At 44.2% G+C, this 24,697-nt stretch overlaps 2 protein-coding genes across 2 annotated transcripts; both read left to right on the forward strand.

Annotated features, from left to right (window-relative positions):
• The first annotated feature begins 1,670 nt into the window (after positions 1 to 1,670).
• Positions 1,671 to 7,322, forward strand: LOC104292096 (glioma pathogenesis-related protein 1-like). Its single transcript, XM_009891419.1, has 7 exons — positions 1,671 to 1,850; positions 4,080 to 4,325; positions 4,733 to 4,845; positions 5,609 to 5,691; positions 6,982 to 7,008; positions 7,096 to 7,124; positions 7,200 to 7,322. Exons 1-7 carry the CDS (start codon positions 1,671 to 1,673, stop codon positions 7,320 to 7,322), a joined length of 801 nt encoding a protein of 266 aa, XP_009889721.1.
• Positions 7,323 to 10,173: 2,851 nt separating this feature from the next.
• LOC104292089 (glioma pathogenesis-related protein 1-like) lies at positions 10,174 to 20,629 on the forward strand. Its single transcript, XM_009891410.1, has 6 exons — positions 10,174 to 10,353; positions 14,234 to 14,479; positions 16,544 to 16,653; positions 19,129 to 19,211; positions 20,368 to 20,394; positions 20,478 to 20,629. Exons 1-6 carry the CDS (start codon positions 10,174 to 10,176, stop codon positions 20,627 to 20,629), a joined length of 798 nt encoding a protein of 265 aa, XP_009889712.1.
• The last annotated feature ends 4,068 nt before the right edge of the window (positions 20,630 to 24,697 follow it).

The raw sequence follows: 24,697 nt of genomic DNA on the forward strand, positions 1-24,697 counted from the left end.
GAGAAAAAGAAGGTGGCCAGTCTCCTCCCGCTGACCACTTCAGCTTGGTCTTTCTTAAACAGAAATAACTTTATTAGAGAAAAAAAATGGTGATCTTACTGGGAGAGTTTCAAAGCACAGGAAACTATTCTAAAAAAAAAAAAAAAAAGAGGAAGAAAAGGTAATACTTATTGAGTTCCCCCTCTGTCCGTGTCTTTAGTGCCTCTGAGGGCTGCTTATTGGTAAGGGCAGTGTTAAGCCTGTCCAACAAGAATAATTGGAGGTTCCCAATTTTGTTTCTTTCCCAAAAGATCTCAAACACCAAAAGGTCCCTTCCCACACTTTTTTGCCTCCTACAGCTGCCCCTACCTTCATGAAATTGATCAAGAAATCATGTCAGGGCTATGAGGAGGGTGAGCATTAGAGATGCACAGACATCCATACACAGAGAAATATTTCATTATATGCTTCCCATCGATGGCACAGATAGGTACAGCTGTGATGGTGTTGGAGGGCTACAGCTCCTTCAGCCTATCTGAGTTAGGTGTACGGATTGTTACAAGACTCTCTGAAGCAAATCAAGGGTATTATTTAAGAGGGAAAAGCCATCAAGCAAACAGAGAAGGCAACACCAGAATGATAATTTCCACAAGTGTTTGGCAGGATAAGGCCTGACCTGCAAAACTGAGCAGGGAATCAGACCCCTGAATTGTTGTTTTCAATCTACAACATATTTTCTCTGTAAACCTACCTAAATCTGAGTTACAAAACCTTAGCTCTTAAAACATACGGTTGTTCTTATGCTCTTGCATGTTTATACAATTTGGTGTAGCTTTGAAAGAAATTCAGCCAGCTTGTAGAACAGTTGGTGAGACAAAACAAATCCCGACGCAGCCCATCTCACCTCCCCAAGAAGGGATCAGACTTGGAACTTTACACCAACAGTGCTAATCCTATTGCCGTTCTCTTTCCAGGAGCACAGGAAGTTCCTCCGGTCATTTCAGGCTATCAGATAACGGCAAATGGCTAAGGAAGGAGAGAATCCACACCTGCTCAAGCTTGGGATTTCCAAATTGTACTTTTGTTGTACACCAAACCAGGTCAGGAGGTGTGTTCTGCAGCAAGCTGCTGTTGAGGAACTTTTTTTTTTCTTGTATTGAGGTCAAATTTCAATATATGCAGCTTCCCTCATTCAGAGTAATTCCGAAATGGAAGCAAGGTCCTGCAAAATAATTGTAACTGAGCTGGTATGAGTAAGCCATACTGTAGGAAGATCAGCTGAACAGCAGGTTTGTATTTTGTCAAAGCTACATTTTTTATGGCTGATGCAGGTTTTAGGGAAGCTGTTCTACTGCGTCTCTTCAGATAAGACCTACCGGCGCAGAATGCTTTGGCAGTCAACCAGAATGGAGCGTGCTCAAAGAAAAGGCAGAAGTGTACATGGAGTGGTGCTCCTGGCTAATACATGTGGCAGATGCCAGTTTCACGGTTTACCCTTTGACAGCCAGCTATGACATCAGGCTGAGCTGCACCTTATGAAGCAATTTCGCTTCCTGTTACTTTGACACTTTCAAATGCTTCCGCACCCAGAGGACAACCTCTGAAGAACTGCTTGCCAGTATTATCTCCACCTAAAAGATTTTTCTTGGAAAAACTTAAAAAAAAATAAATACTGGAAGTATTGAAGAATTATGCAAATCACATTTTTCTTTGCTGTATTGTTCTTATTGGATCTCTTTTCTTGCTGTCATGCTTATCTGCAATATCCCTTGCCTGACATAGAAGATGCAAAGTTCATTGAAGACTGTGTGAGAACTCACAACCAGTTGCGATCCAAGGTGAATCCACCAGCCAGCAATATGCTTCGCATGGTAAGGAGGCGTTCGTGATCTGTTTGAAAATTAATATAGATTGTGCTGCTGATTTAGCCCATCTTATTCTTCATTTGGCTTGTGATTTTATTTTCCGTTCTGTCAGTGATTTTTGTACTATATATGTTAGTTCATCATAGGAAATAGAAAAGATATTAATTTTCACAGTATTGTTCAGTTTTAGTAATTCGAAGGGAATTCTTTGTTTAGGGACAGATGGCTACTCTAAACTTCAGCCAGAGGAAAGGGCTGTATTGCAAAAAATAGTGTTCAGTTCTCAGCGTTTCATTTACCTCTTTCTAAGAAAGATAGTAATCTGTTTGGTGTTAGACTGGTTTCATACAGGGAAGCTGCTTGGTATTACAAAGCTCCTAAGAAGGCTCTCAGCACAACAGGATTTGTTGACAATCTATCAGCTCCCCTTGTTTCTTCCAATCTAGAGCAAGCGTTGAAGAAAGGGGGATTTGCCAGGGCATCCATTTATAGATACCCAATCTTCATTTGCTGTAGCTGGGTTTGGGGAGTAGGGATGCTAATATCTGGGGTGGAAAGCAGAGCTTCCTATAAATATAATGGGTATCAGAACAGGCCATGGATAGGTCTCAGCTTGTTCGGTGGAAGAGATGAGGAAGAAGGCGGCTGGACAGCTGAAGGAGGTAACGCCAGTCAGTTAATGTCATTGCTCTGAGCCCTCCAGCAGTGTAGCATAGCTGCAAAGGAAGTTAGATGCATAACCGCATGCACACTATGAATCATTTCTATGACAGGAAATTCATTGTAAAGGGGTAAAATTCAGACTACTTGTGATTTTAAGTTCTTGCCATTTTAAAAAACAATGTTTAATTTAAAATGCTAGCACACATGAGCGAACTCAGCTGCGCAGGCCAAAGATCCAGCAAGCCTGGAATAAGAACAGGACACATATAGAGAAACCTCTTGAATCAAAGGTATTGCATTATATTTAAAAGCTGTTGATGGATTTTTCTTGTATCATTTTTTTCAACCTTGAGCTCATGCAGGTTTTTATCATCCCTAGCATCATGTAGCAAAAAGCTGTACAGCCTAACCACGAGTTGCGTGAAAATGTCTCCTGGCGTTTCATTTGGACATGTAAATTCCTAGCTTTGTTTGATAGTCTCTGGTCTTTGCACTGGAAGGAGCAAGTAATCATTGCTTATTTACCTGCTTCACACAAGATGCCCAGCTGCCTCTGAACAAAGCTGCGGAGCACCCTCTGGTGCTTTATGAAAGCCCATCATACTTGAGGATGATCATCCTCCTTGAGGCTCTCTCTGTCCTTTCCAGTTCTAGCATCGCCTTCTTAAGGTGAGGTGCTGCACACAGCATTTAACAGGACTGCTACAGTGGTGTAATTATATACCTGGTTTTATTCTTCATTCCTTCTCAGGGAATTTCTAACACATTATTTGCTTTTCAGACTACTTCTAAACATTGATTTACAAGTGGTGATAGCCAGCTCCAAACCTGTCATTATGAACACAGAGTCAAAATTGTTTGTTTTTTTTTTTAAAAAAACACATCCCTTAACTTATATTTGTCTGTATGGAATTTTACATGCCTTTTTATTGCCTGGTTATTTGGTGGCATAAAATCTTTCGGCAAGTCTTGCAGACCGGTTTCTCAAATTGTCATTTGTGCCACTTAGGACGGGAATGGTTCCTCCTCAGCCTGGCAGAGATGAGTGAGCCTTTTAAAAGTTCCTTTGGTCACACACTGAGGAGGGAGAAGAGCAAAGAGGCAGAAGGGGCTGGGGGAGGGAGCAGCTGTGACTCTTCTCCTCCTCTCCGTCCTATCCAGCAGAACAGAATTCCTCTCTGGTCTAGTGATAATTGCAAAGTACAAATCCCGGGACAGCCAACAGCTCCCAGGCATACAGTCCCTCAAGCCCCTCTAAGGCTGAGGGTTTCACCCAGTTGCCTCCTCTCAGGCCGCGCCGCTTAAAAACTGCAGTCCAGCTCTAAGTATTTTAACAAGTCAGATACCATGGGACACTGGGTAGATACGATGTGTCCTGCAATATCTAAGGGAGAAAGAAGAAAATAAATTTGTTGTGGGAGTAGAAATGTCAAGTCAGGGAAAGAAACTGAATGCAGGGATGGGAAGCAGGAAAAGGGGAAAATAATCCTTACAAGTTTCCGTTTAAAGATGTTTGAATTCAGCAAGGTCACTGCAGTGCAGGTCATATTCTGTTTTCTTCCTTTTCTACAGTCCTGGGATGCTGCTTTAGCTAAGACTGCCAAAGCGTGGGCAAAGAAGTGCAAGTTTAAGCACAATATCTACCTTAAAATGCTGGGGAAGGTGCACCCCACCTTTACTCCTGTTGGAGAAAACATCTGGACTGGCACAGCCACCATCTTCTCCGTGGATGCAGCTCTCAGTGATTGGTTTAATGAAGTCAGCAGCTATGATTTCAACACCAATAGCTGTATTGGCATGTGTGGTCACTACACCCAGGTGAGACTTACACACCCAGTGGTTTATAATGTAATGGTTTTACAGAAAATCCAAGCACAGGTTTGAAACGGACCGCTTTGGAATAGGGAATTGCAGCAGGGGTTTTCACCCCCCAGTTTATTGCTGCATGAGATTGGAAATAACTACTCCGAGCCCCAAGGATGCCTGAGTCCTATTTTTAGTAATGTTGGAAAGGGATTATCCCCTGACAACTTCATGTTCCCAGGGGAGACAGATAATAAATGCAAAAGCATCTATCGATCAGTCGTTTGTCTAAGCTGCCCTTTGGGTTGTCAATGTTGCTCCTGTGTTGTCTGTTTTAAACTTCCCCTTCTCCTCCCTCCCTTAATGCTGTGGCTCTTTCGGTGTTTGAACAGGTGCATTACATGTTTCCCTTTGCCCTTCAGGTCGTTTGGGCAGAGAGTTACAAAGTTGGCTGCGCAGTCCACTTCTGCAATACAGTTGAAAATTTTCCGGGGCTCTTCCGAGCAGCACATTTTGTTTGCAACTATGGGCCAGCGTAAGTTAATTATGGCATTTGGGATTTTGGGGTTTTAATTTTTAAATGTCCTATAACCAAGCTGGTATCAGATGCTAACAACAATGGGAGCAGTCATAACAAATTTCAGCAGAAGCTATGTCCACATGTCACCGGTCGGAAGGAAACTTCCCCCATCCATTAAGAGCAGAAGCTGCTGAACATAGTCAGAGCTGCAGAAAATCTCTTTGTAAAAATGCAGGCAAGCATCTCACATCTGAGAGCACTCACCTTAACCAAGATGGTGGAATAAAATCTGTTTTGACTTCAGTCTCTGCAGAAAAAGTAGGGAAGGTGCAAGCTTTCCGTTTGAGAAAGATTAAATCTCTCTATGGCCCCACCCAAACTTCAAACAAGACATTTTAATTGAAAAAATGAAAAGAAGACAGTCCTCTAGTTTATCTCATACCTTGTAAATTCTGGATTTACCTTTTACAGATTTTCTTTAAAATACAGATGGGTAATGAGGGACTAGAGGCAGATTCTTGTATGCTTACACAGTATTACCTGGGAAGTCTCTTCAATTTCAGATGGTGAGTCACCAGGTAGCTGCTCCCCATGCCAGTGAGAGCTTTAATCTGATCTAAAAGGAATGTCAAACAATTGCAATGACTAGTTTTTGGATAAAGGGATTTCCCCCCCATAGTAGCTTTACATGATAAATTATGGTAACGATGCGATGAAACCATGTATTTAAATTGCTTTTCAAACGACTGAGCTAACAAAATACTGTTCTGCTTTGCAGGGGGAATTACCCAAGAAAACCGTATAAAGTAGGACGACCATGCAGTGGATGCAGTAATGAGAAGTGCATAGACAAGCTCTGTGGTAAGACCAAAGTGATCTACTAAGAAAATTGCATAGAAATAGAAGTGGCATAATTATCTGTGGAAATACAACAGTGAGTCAATTTGCACTGAGTAAGTACATAGAGGGTCTGCAGCCCACCACACAGCAACAGTGCCAAACCCTGGTAAGGATAGTATAAGAAGGAATTAATCAGAATATTTTGCTGTTGAAGGCTCTCAGACATAGAAGCCAGAGTTTCTGATGGAGTATCAGTTAGACTACTTTCTGCCTTTTGTCTGATAAGGAAGTCATATGTAAACTTTAGCCCCAACCATATTCTCTGTCTGGTTATTTTTTCCCCTAGAAGAAGTAGTATGAGTACTACTTCTTGCTTGCTTGTTTAGTACATCCTATCACATTTTCCAGAAAACTATAGCTGTGAACCAATAATGAGATTATACTGAAAAGGACACTTATTTCTAACTGCCACAATTTGCTGAAGTACAGCAGTGAGAGCTTGTTTTTCCACAGCAGTTTGCAGCTGGGGACCTTTATGTCATTACACCTAGTCCCAAATTAGTCCCAAATAGTGTTTTAAGTAGAGATTAAAGGACATGCAGCAATGTCTTAAATCAAATATTAATTTTATACAGAGGGTTAATGGGAATGGTCTCTACTAGCCAGGCTCTAGATAGCTTCAGCTGTAGAAATAATTGAGCATTTGGTATCCTTATTTCCTTCTGTGATATCCTGGCTGACTCATCTTGAAGTCTCAGACTGATGCATCACAGGAAAACTAGAAACATCTCAAAGACTAGGGGGAGGGAGAGGGAGAAAAGAGCTTTTAAAAATTAAGTGCTAGATCCTACAACTCGTTTTATCGTATTCTCCTATAAGGCAAATCAGCAATTCCAATAGGATGCACGTAGGCAATCCTGCAAATGCATCAAAGCTCTTAGTAAAGGTGTATTTCTGTAATAAATTTAGTTGTTAGGTTTGTCTGTCTGTAACTACTTAAATTTGTTTTGTGTATCAATTTTTAATAAATTACAAGTTTTGGTTTTATTTGCTATTCCCTCCTCCCCACGACACAAATTCTTCCTAATGCAACTGCTTTTTTTCTGCCTTTCTTTCAATTCAATAATAAATGAGAGCCCCACGTCAGCCAGCAACCCACTCTTGTTGGCCTAATTGCCCCTTGCAGGACGTTTTAAGCACTGCCTGGCATTGTCAGTGCAATCAGCCAGGCAGCAGCAATGGGTTTCCTTTTTAAATTAAGAACCACCACTGAATGCTACTCACATTTATTTCCTTTTCTTATCTCTACAGAAAATACAGAACGTGAGAAGCTGATAAGTACGTATCAAGTTGTTCTTAATTGCTTTCCTGTAACTATGGCTAAGGTTGATGGGTCTTAATACCTGTTTCTTCACTGTTTTTTAGATTATGCCTACTGGTATCCGGACTGGGATACACAGCCGCAGCCACCACGGCCCCGTCCCCCCAGGCCTCCCACACCGCCATACATCCCCCCTGCTGAGCATCCACGTCCCTCTTGTGACCAGTACTGTATTAGTGTTTCAGTTTTAAGGCCACTGTTTTTGGTACTGAGTACTGGTGCTGTTCTTTTAGTTCAACAGTGGTTTCCACACACATTTTTTAATGAGTAATGATCAATTAAGATACTGATAGTGATCCTACCACTGCATTACTCTCAGAGAATTGCACGTATTTGCAAAAAAAAAAAAACCAAAACGGTCATCTCTCCATTATCCTTGTGATGTTTATCCAGCATAGAAAAGGTTGCTTCTTCACTCAAGGCAAGATATAAGTGGCAGCGCATAGAACTAGTGTAATTTATTGGGAGTAGCTGTAACACACTTCTATGTTTGCACGAGCCTCTTAGCTCTGGCTCAGGAGCAGCTTGCTAGAGGGACCACTTAGACTATATATTGCTGTACATGCTAACAAGCCTCCTGGAGACCTGGAGCATCACAAGGACATGTCTGAAGTGGCACAGCAGACCCAAAAGAAGCAATAACTCATCTCAGTTACCCTTCAATCCAAGACATCACTTTCCCCAGATAATGGAGATTTAACTGTACGTATTATTTTTAAGAATAAAAAGAGTAAAGCTTATCCTTTACTCTATTTAGCCTGCGTGTATCAGTCTCCATTAAAGTTTCTCTGTTGTCAGTTGTACTATTCTGTTCTCCTCCTTTCAGAGTTAAGCTTTGTCCTCCATAGCTAGGAGAATGTGAAGGAAAGTTGATAGAGCAAGGATTAAGATGGAGTGTCAACGGGGAGAACTTAATTTTAGGATGTGAGGTGGTGACAAATTCTGAAATGCAGAGTAGATGACAGCCATCCTGAGCTTGCAGGAAGAGAAAGGTGGAAAGGGCCGGGGTGGAGCAGGGGGGAAAAACAGGAGAGGGAAGATGAAATGGGCCCGGGACAGATTCTGGTTTGGAAATGGAAGATCTCAGCCTCATCAAAAAAGCCCAAACTGCTGATGGATTTAATTTGTTTCTAGACACATTTATCCCTGACCCCTAATGTTCCTGCATACATTTGTCAGTAAAAGAAACAAACCCATCTTTCAAGCTAAGAGATACTGGCTGATATTAGCAATACATAACTGTGCTATCAATATTTAAAGCTGTTTCTCCTCTTTTATATTTGCCTTAATGTTTTGAGAACACTGTGACTCAAATTCTGAGCCACACTGCAGCTCTGAAGGAGCATGGCATCCCACAAAATAAAAATGAAACCCAAATGTTTGGCCTCTTGTCATATGCTGCAAAATGTCACCATGTAAGAAGATACATATTTAATTTCACAATTGTCTGTTCTTGTCTGCTGCCATCTTTCGTATCTAGCTACAGAAACTAGGCGGGGAGCAAGTGGTTGGGAATGGGACACAGGTGGGACAGTTGACCTGAATTGACCAAAGGGATATTCTGTAACATATTCATGTTCAGCAAAAAAAACAAAAATGGGGCAGAAGAAGAAGAAAGGTGGGGGGTTGGCTTCCAGGGTGGCCATTGCTCAGAGACTGAGCGTCAGTCTGCCATTAGGGGTGGAGAGTGATTGCCTTTGCATCACTTGGGGTTTTTGGTTGTTTGTCATCCTCCCCCTCTCCCCCCTTTCCACACATATTAAGCTGTCTTTATCCTGACCAATGAGATTTCTCACTTTTCTTCTTCCTGTTTTCTACCCCTGTTCTGCTGGGGAAGGGGCAGTGAGCGAGCAGCTGTGCAGGTGCTTGTCTGCTGACAGGGGTCAACCCACATTATTCTGGTCTAAGAAGTGGTTCACAGAGGGGTTGTAAGCACAGTGTTTATCATCCATGATTCCCTCAGAGGGCCTTTTCACCTGTAAGGATTCTTCCCACGAACAGCAGGAGGTGTGCGATCCATAGGACCTAATGTGTGCTGGTGGGGCTACTGTTACAAGCTCACAGTGTGATTCTGGACCACCAACCTGAATGTGGCCTTGCCACCAGTTCCAAAACCTACAGAACTGCATGCACAGAAGTGATAACTGGGACCTATGCCCAGGTCTTCAAAGGATGCAGAATCCTAAAATGAATCCTGGAGTGGGAAGAAACCCAACCTCATTACCACAGAGATGTCCAGGTTGGGACTGTGGGAAAGTGCCTGAGCTTGATGGACAAGTGATAGTTAAGGGCAGTGCGAGGAAGAGGGTGGTGATGGTGGTGGGTCTGAGCAGGGAGCATTGGGCACCTGAGGCAATGTGCATGGGACATCAGCTCCCAACTCCTGGCAGTGAAACCCAGTGTGGGTGCTGGGCACCTGGCACGAGACAGCACCAACCTTCATGGTGCCCAACTCTGCTGGGGGCTTGCATTACGGGGAATGAATTATGGATTGCTAAAGCTTGGGAGAAGAAATTGATAGCAACACATAGCACAAGGGTGTGATCACAGGAGAAACCCATCAATAACTGCAGCATATTTAAATTGCAGTTCTCAGCCAAACTAACCCCTTCCATAACTTGATGTACAACCAAAGAGACTGTTCATACTGTAGTAAAAGTCATGGTTCAAATTGATTATTTCTTACAGCATTCTGGCTCAGAGTAACAGCCTTAACGGCAATGCTATTTTCATGAAAAGCAGAAAATTTAACCAAAACTTTACTGCAAGCCATAGTGATTGCTATGGATGGGATGGTGGGGGCCAAAGAAACAAAAAAAAAAGAAGCCCAAAGGACAGGAAGGAAAAAGCTTGCCCACTACTGTTAAAGAAAGAAAGAAAGAAAAAGGAGAGACAAAGCTGCCACAGCTCTGATGTGAACTTGTAGCTTAATTTCCTTATTCTCGTAGCAACGCTCCTGAAATATGACTCATTTCCTGTGACCAACGCCATACTCAATTACCATGGCTAAGATAAGTCCTGCCCACAAGCCTTCCAAGCAAAACGCTGCTGGTGGAGCTAAAACCACCTCGTACAGCTGAAACACTCTGCTCTTAAAGCTGGAAGACCAGAGGCTGAGAATCATGACAAGCAGATTTTCTGCTTGTGTGATGGCTTTTCTGCACTTCTGTCCTTCCTCTGACTCCTATGAACCCCTGACATTGCCTGATGTTGGAGATCCAAAGTTTATTGAGGAATGTGTGCAAACCCATAACAGATTCCGGTCTGGAGTGAATCCACCAGCCAGCAACATGCTCTACATGGTAAGGGGATCTTCATGACTTACGTGCAAGTGTGTAGTGTTGTGATGGTGTTTATGATTCTCAAAGATTGTTTTTGCGATCAAATGCAAAAAAAAAAAAAAAAAAGAAAGAAAAAAGGACCCCCCCCCAACCTCCTGGGGGGGGTAGCGTAGAAGCTACTTCTTTATAAAGCAGAGAAAAAGGCTGTGATTATCAGTTGGCTTTATGTGATCGGGTACGTGTATAGTTTTGCCTGGCTGAATTTCCTGATTTGAAACCCAAGATTTCAACCCTCAACCTAACACAGTCGTTTTGTGCTGTGAAAAGCCTCCTCGCTCCAAGGCACTGCAGCTCAACAGCTCGGGGTGTAATTTACATGCAGACCTAAGCACAACCTTTCATACTTGGAGTCAGCAAGGGCAGAGACCGTTGCCAAACGACGTCGGAGAGCTTTGTCTAAGCTTTCTTTGCAAGGCTCTCACGGGCTGAGCCAAGAGAGCAGCTGTTCCTAGGTGCTGGGGCTGCAGGGGAAGCCAAAAAGCAACAAGTGCAGCAGAAGGCAGCACTGGAGGGATCAGGTCCCACGCCACTGTGCCCTCCCTGCCTTCTCCTTGGCCACATCAGGGGGCAATATGTGCAGCCACTGTGCAAAATGTGGCCTGTCATGATTCAAAATATACCCCAAAGTGGCCATGTCTCATTTCAGGTGGCTCGTGACACTCGTCTCTCTGCTGGGTGGCACACGGAAAACCCAGCAAGGAGGAAGCTGTAAATGCGTGTACAAAAATGGGCTTACGGCTGAGAAACCCTTCTCTGATTTGTGAGATGCTCAATTCCAGTAGCTTGAGAGCTGTCTCTTGCAACATCCATCGCCTTTTATGCTTTGACTGGGTAGTACTTGAGATATCGTGTTTCTTCTTGGGATAATCTCCACAGATCTCTCAGGTGGACCATAGTGATTGTCCTAAATCTGACCTCTGCTCCTCTTTCTTACTATCTCACACAGTCACCACCAGAAGAGGACATAACACCCCATTTGAAGTTAAAAAATAATAAAAAAAAAGCTCATTTTCCATTTCTGGTTGTCACACACTAAAAAATGCAAGCTCGAGTTGCAAGCCTGACAGGAAACGATTTAGTTTCTCTTCTGGATGTGTCTTTTACTGCAGCTTTCTTAGTGGGGCAACCTGAGCTTCCAGTACGTATTGGTCCAAACTCTTGTTTTCTACATTGCTTTACTAGCCCTACACCAACAAAATCTTGCTGTGATGTGTTAAAAGAGCAGTATTCATCTTTTCAAATTGTGCCTAAATTTTCCTTTTGAAAAATTAAAGAACTGAAATCTGAAAAAAACAACCCAGCTTAAGAAACAAACATAGATTATTACAAATAAAGCAAGTAAGTTACATGATAAGTTTCTTTTAAAGCACTGCAAAAACCTAGTCTTAAGTATGACCTCTCCCAGCAAGAATTTAATGTGGAGAAAGCAGTACCATACATGATAAAATCTATTGTGAAAGTAGAATCATAGAATCATAGAAAGTAAAAGTCTTGGAATTGAAAACAGCTTATTTCTTCATTTTTTAATGGCGTTTAGCACTTCAAAAATGAAGAAAAGAAGATTACTTCTATATTTCATAGGGAACTTCTGTTTGTTGTAGATAACTGTCCACCAAGATATATAAAAAAGAAGACTATGAACTCAGCGCATTTCCACATTTTTGAAAAATAGTTTTTAAAAGAAAATACAAGACAGAAACTCCTTTAACTGCAAGTAACAAAGCCCAACCATCTATATTTGTAATACATGTATTATAAAATGAGATTGCTGATCTAACATTTTTTTACCTGACAAATGCAACCCTTTTCCCAGTCACCCAAAGCATTGCTTAGATCTGTTCCAAGACTCTTCAAAACCAGCAGAAAGACTCTCACCAGCTTCATCAGGGACTCACAACGGTCTCCTTTGACTTACTGATGCCTCACATCACTTTTCACCAATCATATGATCAATTTTCCCTCTCTAAATCACTGAGCAACTTATCTGAGTTATAAAACCAAAACTGAGAAATAGTTCATGCGGGAAAAAAAATTGTAATTACCATTTTCTCAAACAGCAATGATATCCGTATGCAAACCTCCCTGTCCTGTGCATTTTCCCCCATGCAGTTTAGTCCAACCTCTTTGCACAAATGCAGTTTCATAAGCATATAAGAAGTATAACTATAGTTAAACTAAAGATCATTCTGAACTATGAATTTCTCCCCATTGCTTTTTCAACCATCAGCCAGTTTAAGCATTCACACAAAAAAGGGAAGTACATTAAACTTATTAATTTATCTTTAAACCAATTTTATGTATACCTTTATGGAACCTTAGACTTAATACTATTATAGGATGAAGAAGAAAAGAGATGGACGAACTCTTAAAAAGCAGAATGGGACAAACAAGATTGTGAAGCACTCAGGTGCATTGACCAGCTGTCATCCATCTTTCAGCATGGTCTTCTCCTTGCGATCTCAGAGCATTGCCAAGATGTAAACCGCAGCCTCTGTCTTAACTTGCAGTAATGCTGGGACTGGAGGACAACTTCTGTACAATGCCACATTTTGTTCATTGCCCTTAAACGTTATCATCTGAGGAATTATCAACTGCTCACTTGAAAGAGGACCCCCTGCCCCAAGTTTACCTTTAATATTTGATATACTGAGTAATACACTGAGGCAAATTATTTATGTGGTAGTTCTATGGGAGAACACAAGCCCACACAAATGTTAGTCATGGGAAGAAATGGAAGGTTACGAAATATTTTCAAATCTCTGTAGATGTATTTCGCTACGATATCGCAATTTTTAAGTACTTATTGGTAGCATAAACAATACACAAATTATTTCAGACTTATCTATGGTATAAAAAAGTTATATTATGTAAAACATAGCCATAAAATCTAACAAACAACCACCTTTTCCTTAGTCACTGTTACTGATCCCTTCAAAACAATTTCTCTAGTGATTCCACTGTCTGCAGAAGCAACTGAGATATTTTAATCCATATAGAAAATACAAGTAAAAAAAACTGTTTGTTTTTTATAAAAAAGGTCCAATCCAAATAGTTCAGCAGTGCTGAACAACTTCATTTACATGACACAAAGTGTAACTTGAAGTTCAGGCGTACACTTATGGCACTGCTTTTTCCAGGAGGTACAATACTGTATTTGCTCAATCAAGTTGTGTGCACAAGAAAACCCAACAAAACCAGACACCACCTCCAGTGCAAACAAAAGACATTTATATAACTCAAGTGCTTAAATAACCACTTTCTGTAGGATTGCATAGCAAGTGAATGAGTGATTCCACAAATATGAATTCAGCACTAACACTTGAAGCGACCAAACACAGAGGTGCAAACCAAGGGGTTGAGTTTAAACTGTCCCCAAAATCTCAGTGTGCTTGTGAGCTGACCTGCAACGTGGCCTTAACGCATGAGGCTGCACAAGACTCCAGTCTGATTGATATGCTAAGCATAACCCCCCCAATCTCCAGATTTCCTGCAAATTCACTGTGTAAATTAAAATGGTGTTCTCTCATGGCCAGCACAGCCTGGAAATGCACACTGCTCCCCGAACACTGCATTTGACTGACGTACAGCTCTTGGTGTCCAACAAACCAGTCAGCCAAGATCACCCACCACCCCATGAACTTCCTCAAGTGTAATGACTGCCTCGGTTCAAATCAGAACTGAACCTACAATTTACCATGTAGCTCTGTAAGTCTCAGCAGAAGTAAAAAACAAATAAACCTGAAGCGCATACGCTACTGAGACCTATCTTCTCCTCAAAGTTGCTCTGAATTATTGCATTGCTGAGATTTCAAAGTGATTTTTAGTTGTCTTTATTTTGCAGAGTTGGGATCCAGATTTGGCAACAACCGCGAAAGCTTGGGCAAAGAAATGCCTGTTCAAACATAATACATACCTCAAAGATCCAGGGCAGGCTCACCCCAAATTTACCCCCGTTGGAGAAAACCTGTGGACTGGCTCCATTTCTATTTTTACTGTGCAGACAGCCATCACCACATGGTACGACGAGGTCAGCAACTACAATTATGCCGCTAATAAGTGCACACGAGTATGCGGCCACTATACACAGGTAGGCATTGCATTTCTCCATCTAAAACATGAACTAATGTTGCAGTTTTGACACAGAAACTCTAGATTTCTGTTGAAGATTCAATGAACCATTTTCCAAGTGCTGTGGTCTTATTTTATGTCTGTGTGCACAAGATGTTCTCATGTCCCCATTTTAGAGAGGAAAAGAGCCACTGCATTATTATTTTAAATATGCCAGCTGTATTTTGTTTCCAGGAAGAAAACAGGACAGCCATCAAGCAGTCAAATTTAGCCAAGCAGTGGCCCAAAACCAGGCCACGGCAATGGCTGTGGGCTGCAGTGTGTGGTGGGATGAGGTCCCAGCTCTGGCGGACAGCCTCTGCATGCCAAGGGCTGGGGAAATACCGGCACATGAAGAGATGCCCACAGCTCTGCAAGCATCACATGCACATTATTTCCCAACCACAATTCCAAAAGAAAGAGGGCAAAGCGAGGGAGAGGAGTGCCACCGCCACTTGCAACCCCACAATTGCTAACCACAGCTGTGGGAGAGCAGGATGGCTTCCACCTTCCAGCTCTGTAGGGATTAGATTTTGACCTGAAGCTATTTCATATTTTCTGCAGAGATACACCTAGGCATTTATGACTTGTAAAGACGAGCTGAAGCTGGTGGGGTGTCTGAACGACATGTGCAGGTACTTGTGTGCAGAGAAGATATTCGGATGCAGGATCTGTGGGAGGTGACAGCGTGTTGCATTTTGACCTTGCTCACAAGGACACGGCAAGATTTGGCATCTGGGAACTGCAGTGAAACGCACCTTACCTGCCACTAAGGTGCAGTGCTGTCTACCATGTTGTTTGCAGAGGAGCAGCCCAGGCCATTGCATGGGGGAGAACGAGAAAATAAGATTATTCTCACCTGGAGTCAGCAGTGATAGTGACTGTAGGTAGAAGCTGCGTGCCTGCTAGCTTTGGAAGGCGTCCTCGGGTCTGCACCTTTGGGCAACCCCTTGTTCCTCTCCCTCCTTCCCAGCTGTGGAGAAGAGGTCTCCCTTGAGTACAATTACTGCAGTTACCACAACCACATCCCCAGCATATGCCTCAGCTGGTGGCTGCCTGGGATTGGGAGGGTCCTGGGATTCGGTCCTTCATCATCCTCAGGGATGCAGCTGTCTCTGGCTGGCGTTGGGAGGTGCCTCTGCTCTGCCACTGCACGGAGAACACCCTCAGGAGCCTGAGGGTTGTCCCCTCTTCCCAGAGCTGGCAGTAAGCAGGCACAAACAGAAAGGGCCAGGTCTCACCTTCGAGTCAGTGGAGAGGCGAGTGTGTTTCTTCATCTCCTGTGCTTCCAGGATCTGTCCACATCTCTCACGTAGTCAGTCATTGCTGCTGTTGTATCGCCCTCAGGTGCTGCTGTGCCCTCGTCTCCCCTCCGCTTCTGTCACAGGGTTTATTTTTCCAGGACTGCAGCATCTGGCTGCACTGTAATCTTTGAGGTAGATATAAGATGCTGGATCGACCTGAATGGCTTCTGGTAGACAGAGGATCACTAGATGATGTAACGCACTCACCTCTAGATTATCTTAGTCATGGCCACGATGCTAAAAGGCAGGACTGCAGCTTGGACACACTCCTTCTCTCTCCTCCTCCCATAACACCAGTGCCTTCCAGCAATTTGCCTATACGTCCCCACTGGATTTAGTACAAGGTCAATCAGCCCTCGTAGCAGCTGTAGCCTTTTCTGCACAGATTGGATCAGCTCTCCCCCATCAGGAAAGACATAAAGCTAATGAATTACCTTAAAGCAAAGGAGATGAACTTCATCTTCTCCTTTGCAAGAAAGGAAAACTACCTGTTACAGCCAGTTATTCTTTCTTTGAGGGTTGTTTTAACAAATATCTGGTAAATTGGGCAAAACAATCAGGTGCTTTTCAGAATAAGATACGATTTCAAGATCCATCACTACTGCTTTCCCCCAGGAAGCCTGCCCAAGGAGTGCTCCTCAGCCAATTTGTCATGAAACAGAGGAGGGCAGGTCTTCTCCGTAACACTTCACACGCTGAAGCAAAGCTTTTGTCACCGGTGTACCTGTCTCTCTTTGCAGATCGTTTGGGCTACAAGCTACAAGGTTGGCTGTGCTGTCCACTTCTGTCCCAAGGTGGCGTACTCCCATGTAACCAACGCAGCACACTTCGTCTGCAACTACGGGCCCGCGTAAGGTTTTTCGCTACAAATGTGACAATGCCATGTTGGAGCCCACAACATAGGAAAGACATAGACCTGCTGGAGTGGGTCCAGAGGAGGGCCACAAAGATGATCAGAGGGCTGGAGCACCTCTCCTATGAGGACAGGCTGAGAGAGTTGGGGTTGTTCAGTCTGGAGAAGACTCTGGGGAGACCTTATAGCAGCCTTCCAGTACCTAAAGGGGGCCTACAGGAGAGCTGGGGAGGGACTTTTCACAGGGGCATGTAGTGATAGGATGAAGGGGAATGGCTTCAAACTGCAAGAGGGTTGATTTAGATTAGATATTAGGAAGAAATTTTTCACTCTGAGGGTGGTGAAGCACTGGAACAGGTTGCCTGGAGAAGTTGTGGATGCCTCATCCCTGGAGGTGTCCAAGGCCAGGCTGGATGGGGCTTTGAGCAACCTGGTCTAGTGGGAGGTGTCCCTGCCCATGGCAGGGGGGTTGGAACTAGATGATCTTCAAGGTCCCTTCCAACCAAAACCATTCTATGAAATATTTCACAGGGTTTGGGTCCTAACCCTTTCCTCCTACAACGTACAACTTTATTAGGTCAGTCCATCTATTCACGTGTCTTGTGGGAGGAAATGGCCCCCAAAATAGAGAAAGAAATACACCTCTGTCCCACCTGATTATTTTTTTTTTGCTATATTATGGGTATGTATTGTAGCCAAAAAGCAATGGCACAAGCAGAAAGGGTAAAATATAAGATGCTGACATGAAAACAATGAAGCAATCATTTGAAAATTAATCCCTTCCTCCTGAATGCCAAGATGGCGCCAGACAGTTGCCAAGGTGCAAGCCCCAAGTCTGAAATTATTTCCACACACGCCTGCAGAATTAAGCCTCTAGGCCAACGGTTTGGATAAATATTGAAGTGTGCAATGCTTGCAGCTGCAGTCTTAGCAGCTGAGGGCTTCTTGTGAGGCTGGGGTTGCTCAAGGCAAAATTTTATCCAGATATCCTTCATATGCATAGTCAGTAGGATACCCAGCTAGGATTGATGGTTTTACCCTTCTCCAGCTAATTAATGCCACCACAGCCTAAATACAGCTTTAAAAGCTTTATAATGCATACCATGTTGGGCCAAGGGCAGGCCAGCCCATGAAGTCGAGCAAGTTTTGCATTCCTGTTGCCTGTGCTTCATCCTTGGAAGAACACGTACCCCTGACCAGATACCTTGAAATGACACAGCTGCTGCTGTGCCAAAGCAACACAACTGCTCTCCCCAGAAGCCCCACACCCAACGGGGCTGAGCAATCATTGCCTCTGCCGGTTCTTGAGCCAAAAGCCACTGAGTAGCCTGTCCTTTCCCTTCTCAGCACTTGCTATGCACCCCACCATGCTAGATGGTGCAGAAACCCTGTGCACAGGCAAGCAGGTCCCCAGTCCTGCCAGGAGGTGCTCTCTGCCCCTCAAGCCTCACGCCTGGATCTCCCAAAGCCATGAGCCAAGCCTTCCTCATCCTGCCCCTTAGCCAATATCTGTGTCATGCAGAGGACTGAAATCACGCTGGATTGCTTGCCCTGCATCAGCAGGGATCCCACGGGCAAGCAGAAGGGTGCCCTCACCCTCCACAGCACCCAGCAGAGCATCAGAAGGTTGCCCTCACCCTCCACAGCACCCAGCAGAGCAGCCCTCTGCCAAGGGTCAAAGCAAGATGCACGCACAATTACAATTCCTGAAGTGAATAGACTCCAAAGGATTTTCTTCAGCTTAAACCAAGCAATGAAAGCCTCACCTTGTTTAAAGTAATGAGGCTTTACCACCAAGTTTAGCACTGCTGAGACTGCATGCATATAAAATCCATCTCAGTGTGTTTATGGGCAGTTTGAGGCACGCTGTAAATCTCACATTGGCCACGCTCCAAGCAAAGCGAAGCACTGAGCTGTGCGTGGTGCAGTATCAGAGATGGGCAGGTTCGATATCGAGATATCGAGCCGAGAGCCTGGGCAGAGGTAGCTAGTGCCACTCCCACTGCTGGCAGAGGGAGGGAGCAGGGGGAGACGCACATTGCTCCTAAAATATTTACCAACAGATGGATGGAATCACTAGCTATGGGAGATTCTCCAGCACCAGAGATTCCTCTTCAAGGCTGAATATGCACGTACAGACAGAGTAACTGAATCTGCTTTTGCTCCCATAGCTAGAGCCAGCTTTGAGAGCCCACAGTCTCCACACACGCAAATTATCCATTGTTGAGACTATTTTAATTCCCAGGTTTGCAGTACTGCTGTCTCCAGGTTCCTCAACCAGGTGCCCCATTACACTTAACCTCTTTTGCTTCACCGCATGTCTCGGGCACAGGGCACTCAGACAGGGACTGCCCAAAAACCATCTCCCTGTCAACACAAGGGAGGCAAACCCCAGGTTAAAAACTGATTAGTGGTAGGTATTAACATCCCCCTCCCAAGGGTGGTTTGAAAGCAGTGTTATTTTCCTTCCAGAGGGAATTACCCAAGGCGCCCATACAAGACGGGAGCAGCGTGCAGCGACTGCAACGGCGAGCAGTGTGCCGCCCAGCTGTGTCGTAAGTAGAAGACAACCAGCCCTCCTCCCCAAGCACACGTAGAAAGGGAAAGATCACACAAAAGATCCTGGCAGGAGGCAGGCACAGCGCTCTCCTGTTCCTAAATATAGACTGAAAAACTGCAGTCAGAAGCCAAGTGAGCAATGAGGCACAAAGAGAGGGGAGGAGGGTGGAAAGAGCCTGTTTTCTACCCCAGGGGAGTGATGGGGTGAGGTTTGCTCCTCAGGTGCTAGAGGGTATGATATAGGAGATATAGTGGCTGTAGTTCAAGGTGGTATTATCCCTGCCTGGAGTTACTGCTCAGAGAACTGGGAAGCACAGAAGTGGACACACATCCACTCTTGGGGGCTCCAGGTTATTAGCTGGTGCACGAGCTGCGGCTTGAGCCGGTGCAGGTCCAAGCCAGCCCAGATCCAAGCCAGCCTTGCCCCCGCCGTGCCGCTGCGGGAGGGGAGAGCTGCCACGACACTGCCAAAGCTGCCCACTCCAGTGAACATCAGCCAGGCCATCTGCTTTCCCCTATGCACGGGGAGAGAGCCAAGCTGACATGCCCTTCACGGGGACACGGTGCTCAGCCTGCACCCCTGACAACCCACCTGATTCTCCGGCACTTGGCTGGATGGGGTCAGCAGGGGAGAAGACCACCTGCAGTAAGAAGGACAAGGCACTGTGCTGTGGACATCTGCCCAGGGGGACCTGAGGTACAGTCCCATTTTTCCCTAGCATTTGACCCTGGGCAAACTAACGGAGTGGGAAGCTGATGTTAAAACACCAGCGCTACAGGAACAAGAGGGAGACCCCGATGCACCAGACTGTTTAATGTTAGCTACAAGTTGAGGGTCTTAAACGCAAGGCACTGGGCAAATGCTAAACTGATCTTGGGAAGCACGCCTGGAGGAGTGAGTCCTCTCTATGCCAGCCACTGGTGGGAGGAGAAGTCAACACAGTGTGATCAAGTGCTGCTCAGCAAAGCCTGAGGGTCGCTGCAGAGCTCTCCCAAAGTCACCGGGTCTTTGCTTCTTCCTGGAAAGAAACGCAGCTGCCATAGCTGCATTTGTGAGCCCATCGTGAGGCTCACACTTCATTCCCTTTTGCTTAGACTCAAATTGTTTATAATGTGCAAGTCTGCTTATGTTCACTTCTTTTGTCTCTCCAGAAAACGCAGAGCGTGACAAAGTCATCAGTAAGTACCACCAGAATTACTGCTTCCATTTGTTGCCCTTGGTGCAGTTATACTTGAACACAAGTAACTTATTTTGTTCGTAGGTGATTCCAAGTGGCGCCCAGACTGGGACAGACCTGCATGTGATGAGTACTGCATCACCGTTATTGTTTTAAGGCCATTACTCCTTATACTGACAATTCTGGCCACCTGGCTCCTACCAAAATACTGGTCCATAACACCCACCAGTGAGTGACACGCATGCAGAAGACCATGAGAGCACTTAGGTCAACTCATCCCTTCCCTGCACAGAAGTTAACTGGCAGAACAAAGATCGTTAGAGACATTTTTTGCATTCACAGGTGATTTAGAAGTACAGAAATACCATCTTCATTGCAGGCAGCAGCTAGGAGAGCTGATAAGCAGCCTTCTCGATGAACAGAACCAGTAAATGGTTTTAAATTACCCATGTATTTTTAAAAATTGCAGTGAGTGGGATCTGGTGGGTGAGGGAGCACACTGCCCACGCAACGCACTGAGGTGCAGGCAGCTGCCTGCCATACTTGCTTCCAAAGGGCTGGAGGGTGCCCAGCCCAGCAGCATCGTCCCAGGCAGAGGCTTCTCTGGTTCCCATCGCGCTCTTTCCTTGGACACTCCTCCAGCAAGATGCAGAGTAGCCTGGAGACGTTTATCATTGAAACATTTTTTCTAATAATTTTTGGACCCCTGTGAGCTCTGGGATATGCACCCTGTGGCAGGCAGTGTGCTTCCCAGTCTCACAGTACACTGGGGCCTCTGGTACTTCTCTTTGCTTAGAATTTGGTTTTAAACATGCATCATCTATGCCAAAACATAGTTTCACCTGTTTTTACACATGATTATGTACCACTGCAATGTTTCCTGTTTGTTTTTATTTTTTTTTCCTCTTTTTTTTTTTTCTGAGCATAGAGTGTACGACTGCTGTTTCAAACAATAAAGCATTATTTCCTGCTTCCCATGTATGGCAATCGTGTATTTGCAACATGATCTAAAGCTTAACTGCTGGTGCACAAAAAACCTGCACATTCAGTTCCAACCTGCACAATGCGGAGAAACACAACGCTGGGAAAGATGACATAAACCTCCAAATAAAATCATGCTGCGCGTGTAGTTATGCCTTTGGTTCAACGGCTGCCAAGGGATGAGTCTCCTGCAACCCACACATCTGGAGCAGGCAGAAAGCAGTGGGGACAGCTGCTGTGTTCAGCTGGGCATGTCCTCTACCAACCGCCATTCCTCAGCTGGAGCGAAGGCTGGAAGGAGCAGAGCTGCACAAGCTCACAGCTGGACCGTGAGCAGTATCTATTCAGAGGCGGGTTTAGATGCGTCTGCATCATGGCCCTCTGCAGGGAACAGACACACATTGCTATAAAGGAGGCTGGGAAGTTCCCCAGCTGTGTGGTTTCTGCCCCCACAGTACCTGTCGGTGTTTCTGCATACCCACTCCTGACCCCACTGCTGGGGTGGATCTTAACCGAAAACACTGGAACTGGGACCCAAAGTTTCTCATGCTATTATTGCAGGTACTGCTTGCACTCAAATCATCTCAGCATCACAGCCTTAATAAATCATTTTTCAAAATGCAAATGTGGCTGGGGACAAAATTCCAAGCTTTGCCCTTGATGTATCTTTACACTTAAGTTTGTTGGCTGCCAGAGCCCCTGTAGCCAAGACATCACGCACACAGACAAATGAACAGTTTCTTCTCCACACTCCAGTGACCAGGGTCCCAGTACCCATGCTGGCCTACTTGTCAGAGAGCCAAGCTTGGTTCTGTCTTCCAAACTGGGCTGACTAGGGTGTTTTAAAAAAAAAAAAAATCCCCATTGCAAAAGCAAGGCCATGGGTCTATCTGTTAAAAAGAGCAGCTACTTTCCTCCCCACTTGTCTGTTTGCCATTCTTTTGTGTGAGACCCAAGCCTCAAGCTCCATGTACTGCAAAGTCCCATCTGAAAATGGGACCGCAAGCGGCACGTGGGCAGCAGGACTTACTCTCTGTAGACTCTCTTGCACAGGGCGCCCACTGCAGCACAGAGCCTGGCACGGTGTCTGCCCCACTGAAGCCAGGTGCAGTTAGATCCTAGTGCTGCAAAGAGAAACGCAGGAGAGGGAAGAGCATACACCGCTGCATCCAGGGAGCAAAAATGAGCTCAGCAAAAATTCTACCCTGCTTAGTTTAATCTACGCTTGGTCTCCAGGAGAGTAAACAGAACGAACACAGAGCCCTTAAAGTTCAAAACATTCACAGTACTGTCATTTAACTATATACTTCAGCAGCTCTAAGGAAACACCATGGAAAAAGCTTCATTAAAAAAACCTGTAAATCACTGGGGCTTAGGGGAAAAAAACCCTAAACTTTACAACATGGTATCTTTCAAACAAAAAAGCCTGAAAGTCAAGAAGTCAAAGCTAAACAAGTACTGTATCTCATTTCAAGGACATCCAAAAATCTAGACATTTAACTCCAGATGATAAACCACTTTGAATTGTCCACATTTATCTTATGGCATATGCCCATGAATTCCGTATGATAAATGCAAACCACTGATACATAATACAGCCTTCAGGTACTTTTTTGCAAGTCTGTAAACTCTAAAATCAGTTTAAGGAATTTGCATATTTGCAATAGTTCAAGCTGTTCCGAAAATACCATAATTTTTCACCCTTCCAAATCCACTTTGTTTTCTATTCTTTACCTTTTCTACAAGTGTTGGAATTGTATAGCCATATTCTCTGAGAAAACAGGTGCAAAAAGCACCAACAGGACCCCATGCAGCCAGTTACCATTCAGATACGCACTCTATGCAGACAAATCCTTTGGTTTAACTTGCCTACAGGAATATGAGTAGGCTTTCTTGATTTTCCAGTTCAAGTAAATAAATGTCCAACCAACAATCCTTGAGATCTGTCAACCATAACAACTGAAAAAGATTAAACACAACGCAAAGCCTTTTCACCCCTAACGACAGAAGGACAAGACTCCCTGAAGTCTATTGGAGTTTTACTATGGATAGGTATAAAGCTACATAGATGCCTCAGCTGTGGGTACTAAATTAAAAAAATCACACTTCCATGGAAATATACGTAATTTAAGGCCAGGCTGCCACCAAAGCGAGCTGTTTTCCTGCACTGCAACTCGAGCAACCACGCAGTTAGCTGATGCTGCTGGAAAACCATCGCGTTTTTGTAGGGTGCTTTCAGCTGGATCAGGTTCCTGAAATGAAATGCCAGCCTGCAAGACCAGTGTAGGATAGGGAAACAAGCCCCACACTGGTTTTTAATTTTAACTTTTTAAAAAACAAACAAGGGAACATCTATGCCAGTCATCTGCAGTGAAAGGTGCCTTATACTATCCAGATTAGAACCAAGGACTCTCCCTCCTCTAATACACTCATGCTCTTTCCAAAAAAAAAGTCAGACTCCCTCCTTACTGGCTTCTAGCTCTGCAGACTCTTCCGTTGAAGCACTCATTCATGGGATCACGCTGTGAGAACAGGCATTTAACCTCAAGTATTACAGTGCCTCCTGTTGAAATTAGTCCTTTCACTATATGAGAGGCATGAACTACCTGACTGGTACTGTAAACTTAGGTCACCCCTTACACTGTCAACTGCTAAACACCAGTTGGTGTTTCAAGAAAGCTTTTAATCACTAAACAAACCCATAAGCTCACTGCAGTTTCTGAGATGGACACTTGTGACTTATGGATCATACCCTCAGTGAAGTATCTGCTGAAGTAGTATTTGCCTGATTGATTTTGCAGGTAACTAAAGTGCTGTTTACAAAAAAATGCGGTCCATAAAAGGATTGAGAGCATTTTTTCCTTAAGTGTCAAGAAGTGATCACATAACTGAATGGCACACGAAGGCTAATGTTGTCCGCTAGCCTAAAGGGCAAGCATCTTAGCTACTTCTCAATGTACATGTACATATGTATTTAAGCACATATATTCTAACTGCTACTTTAGATATGCAAAAAAGGAAATGGTTGTGGTTTTGCTTGGTTGTGTTTCAAACAAAAAGTCACTAACCTAAAAGCAGTCAGTTGCAAAGTTTTAGCATAATCATTTCCACTGCATATGCAAAAGGACTCCAACATAATCATGAAATTGTTGTGGCTCTACCACCTCCTAGTTATTACATTTGCTTCTTTAATCTCAGATGTACGAAATAAGCAACATCTGCTCTTCTGATGAACTTTACTTCATCACATTTTGCATTTTCAGGAAACTAAAAACGCCTAAGCTTCCTTTACAAAAGGGGAAGGGCCTCAAAAAAAAAAAGAA

The sequence above is a fragment of the Charadrius vociferus genome, unplaced genomic scaffold, assembly GCF_000708025.1.
Source record: "Charadrius vociferus isolate BGI_N301 unplaced genomic scaffold, ASM70802v2 scaffold379, whole genome shotgun sequence".
Classification (NCBI taxonomy): Eukaryota; Metazoa; Chordata; class Aves; order Charadriiformes; family Charadriidae; genus Charadrius; species Charadrius vociferus.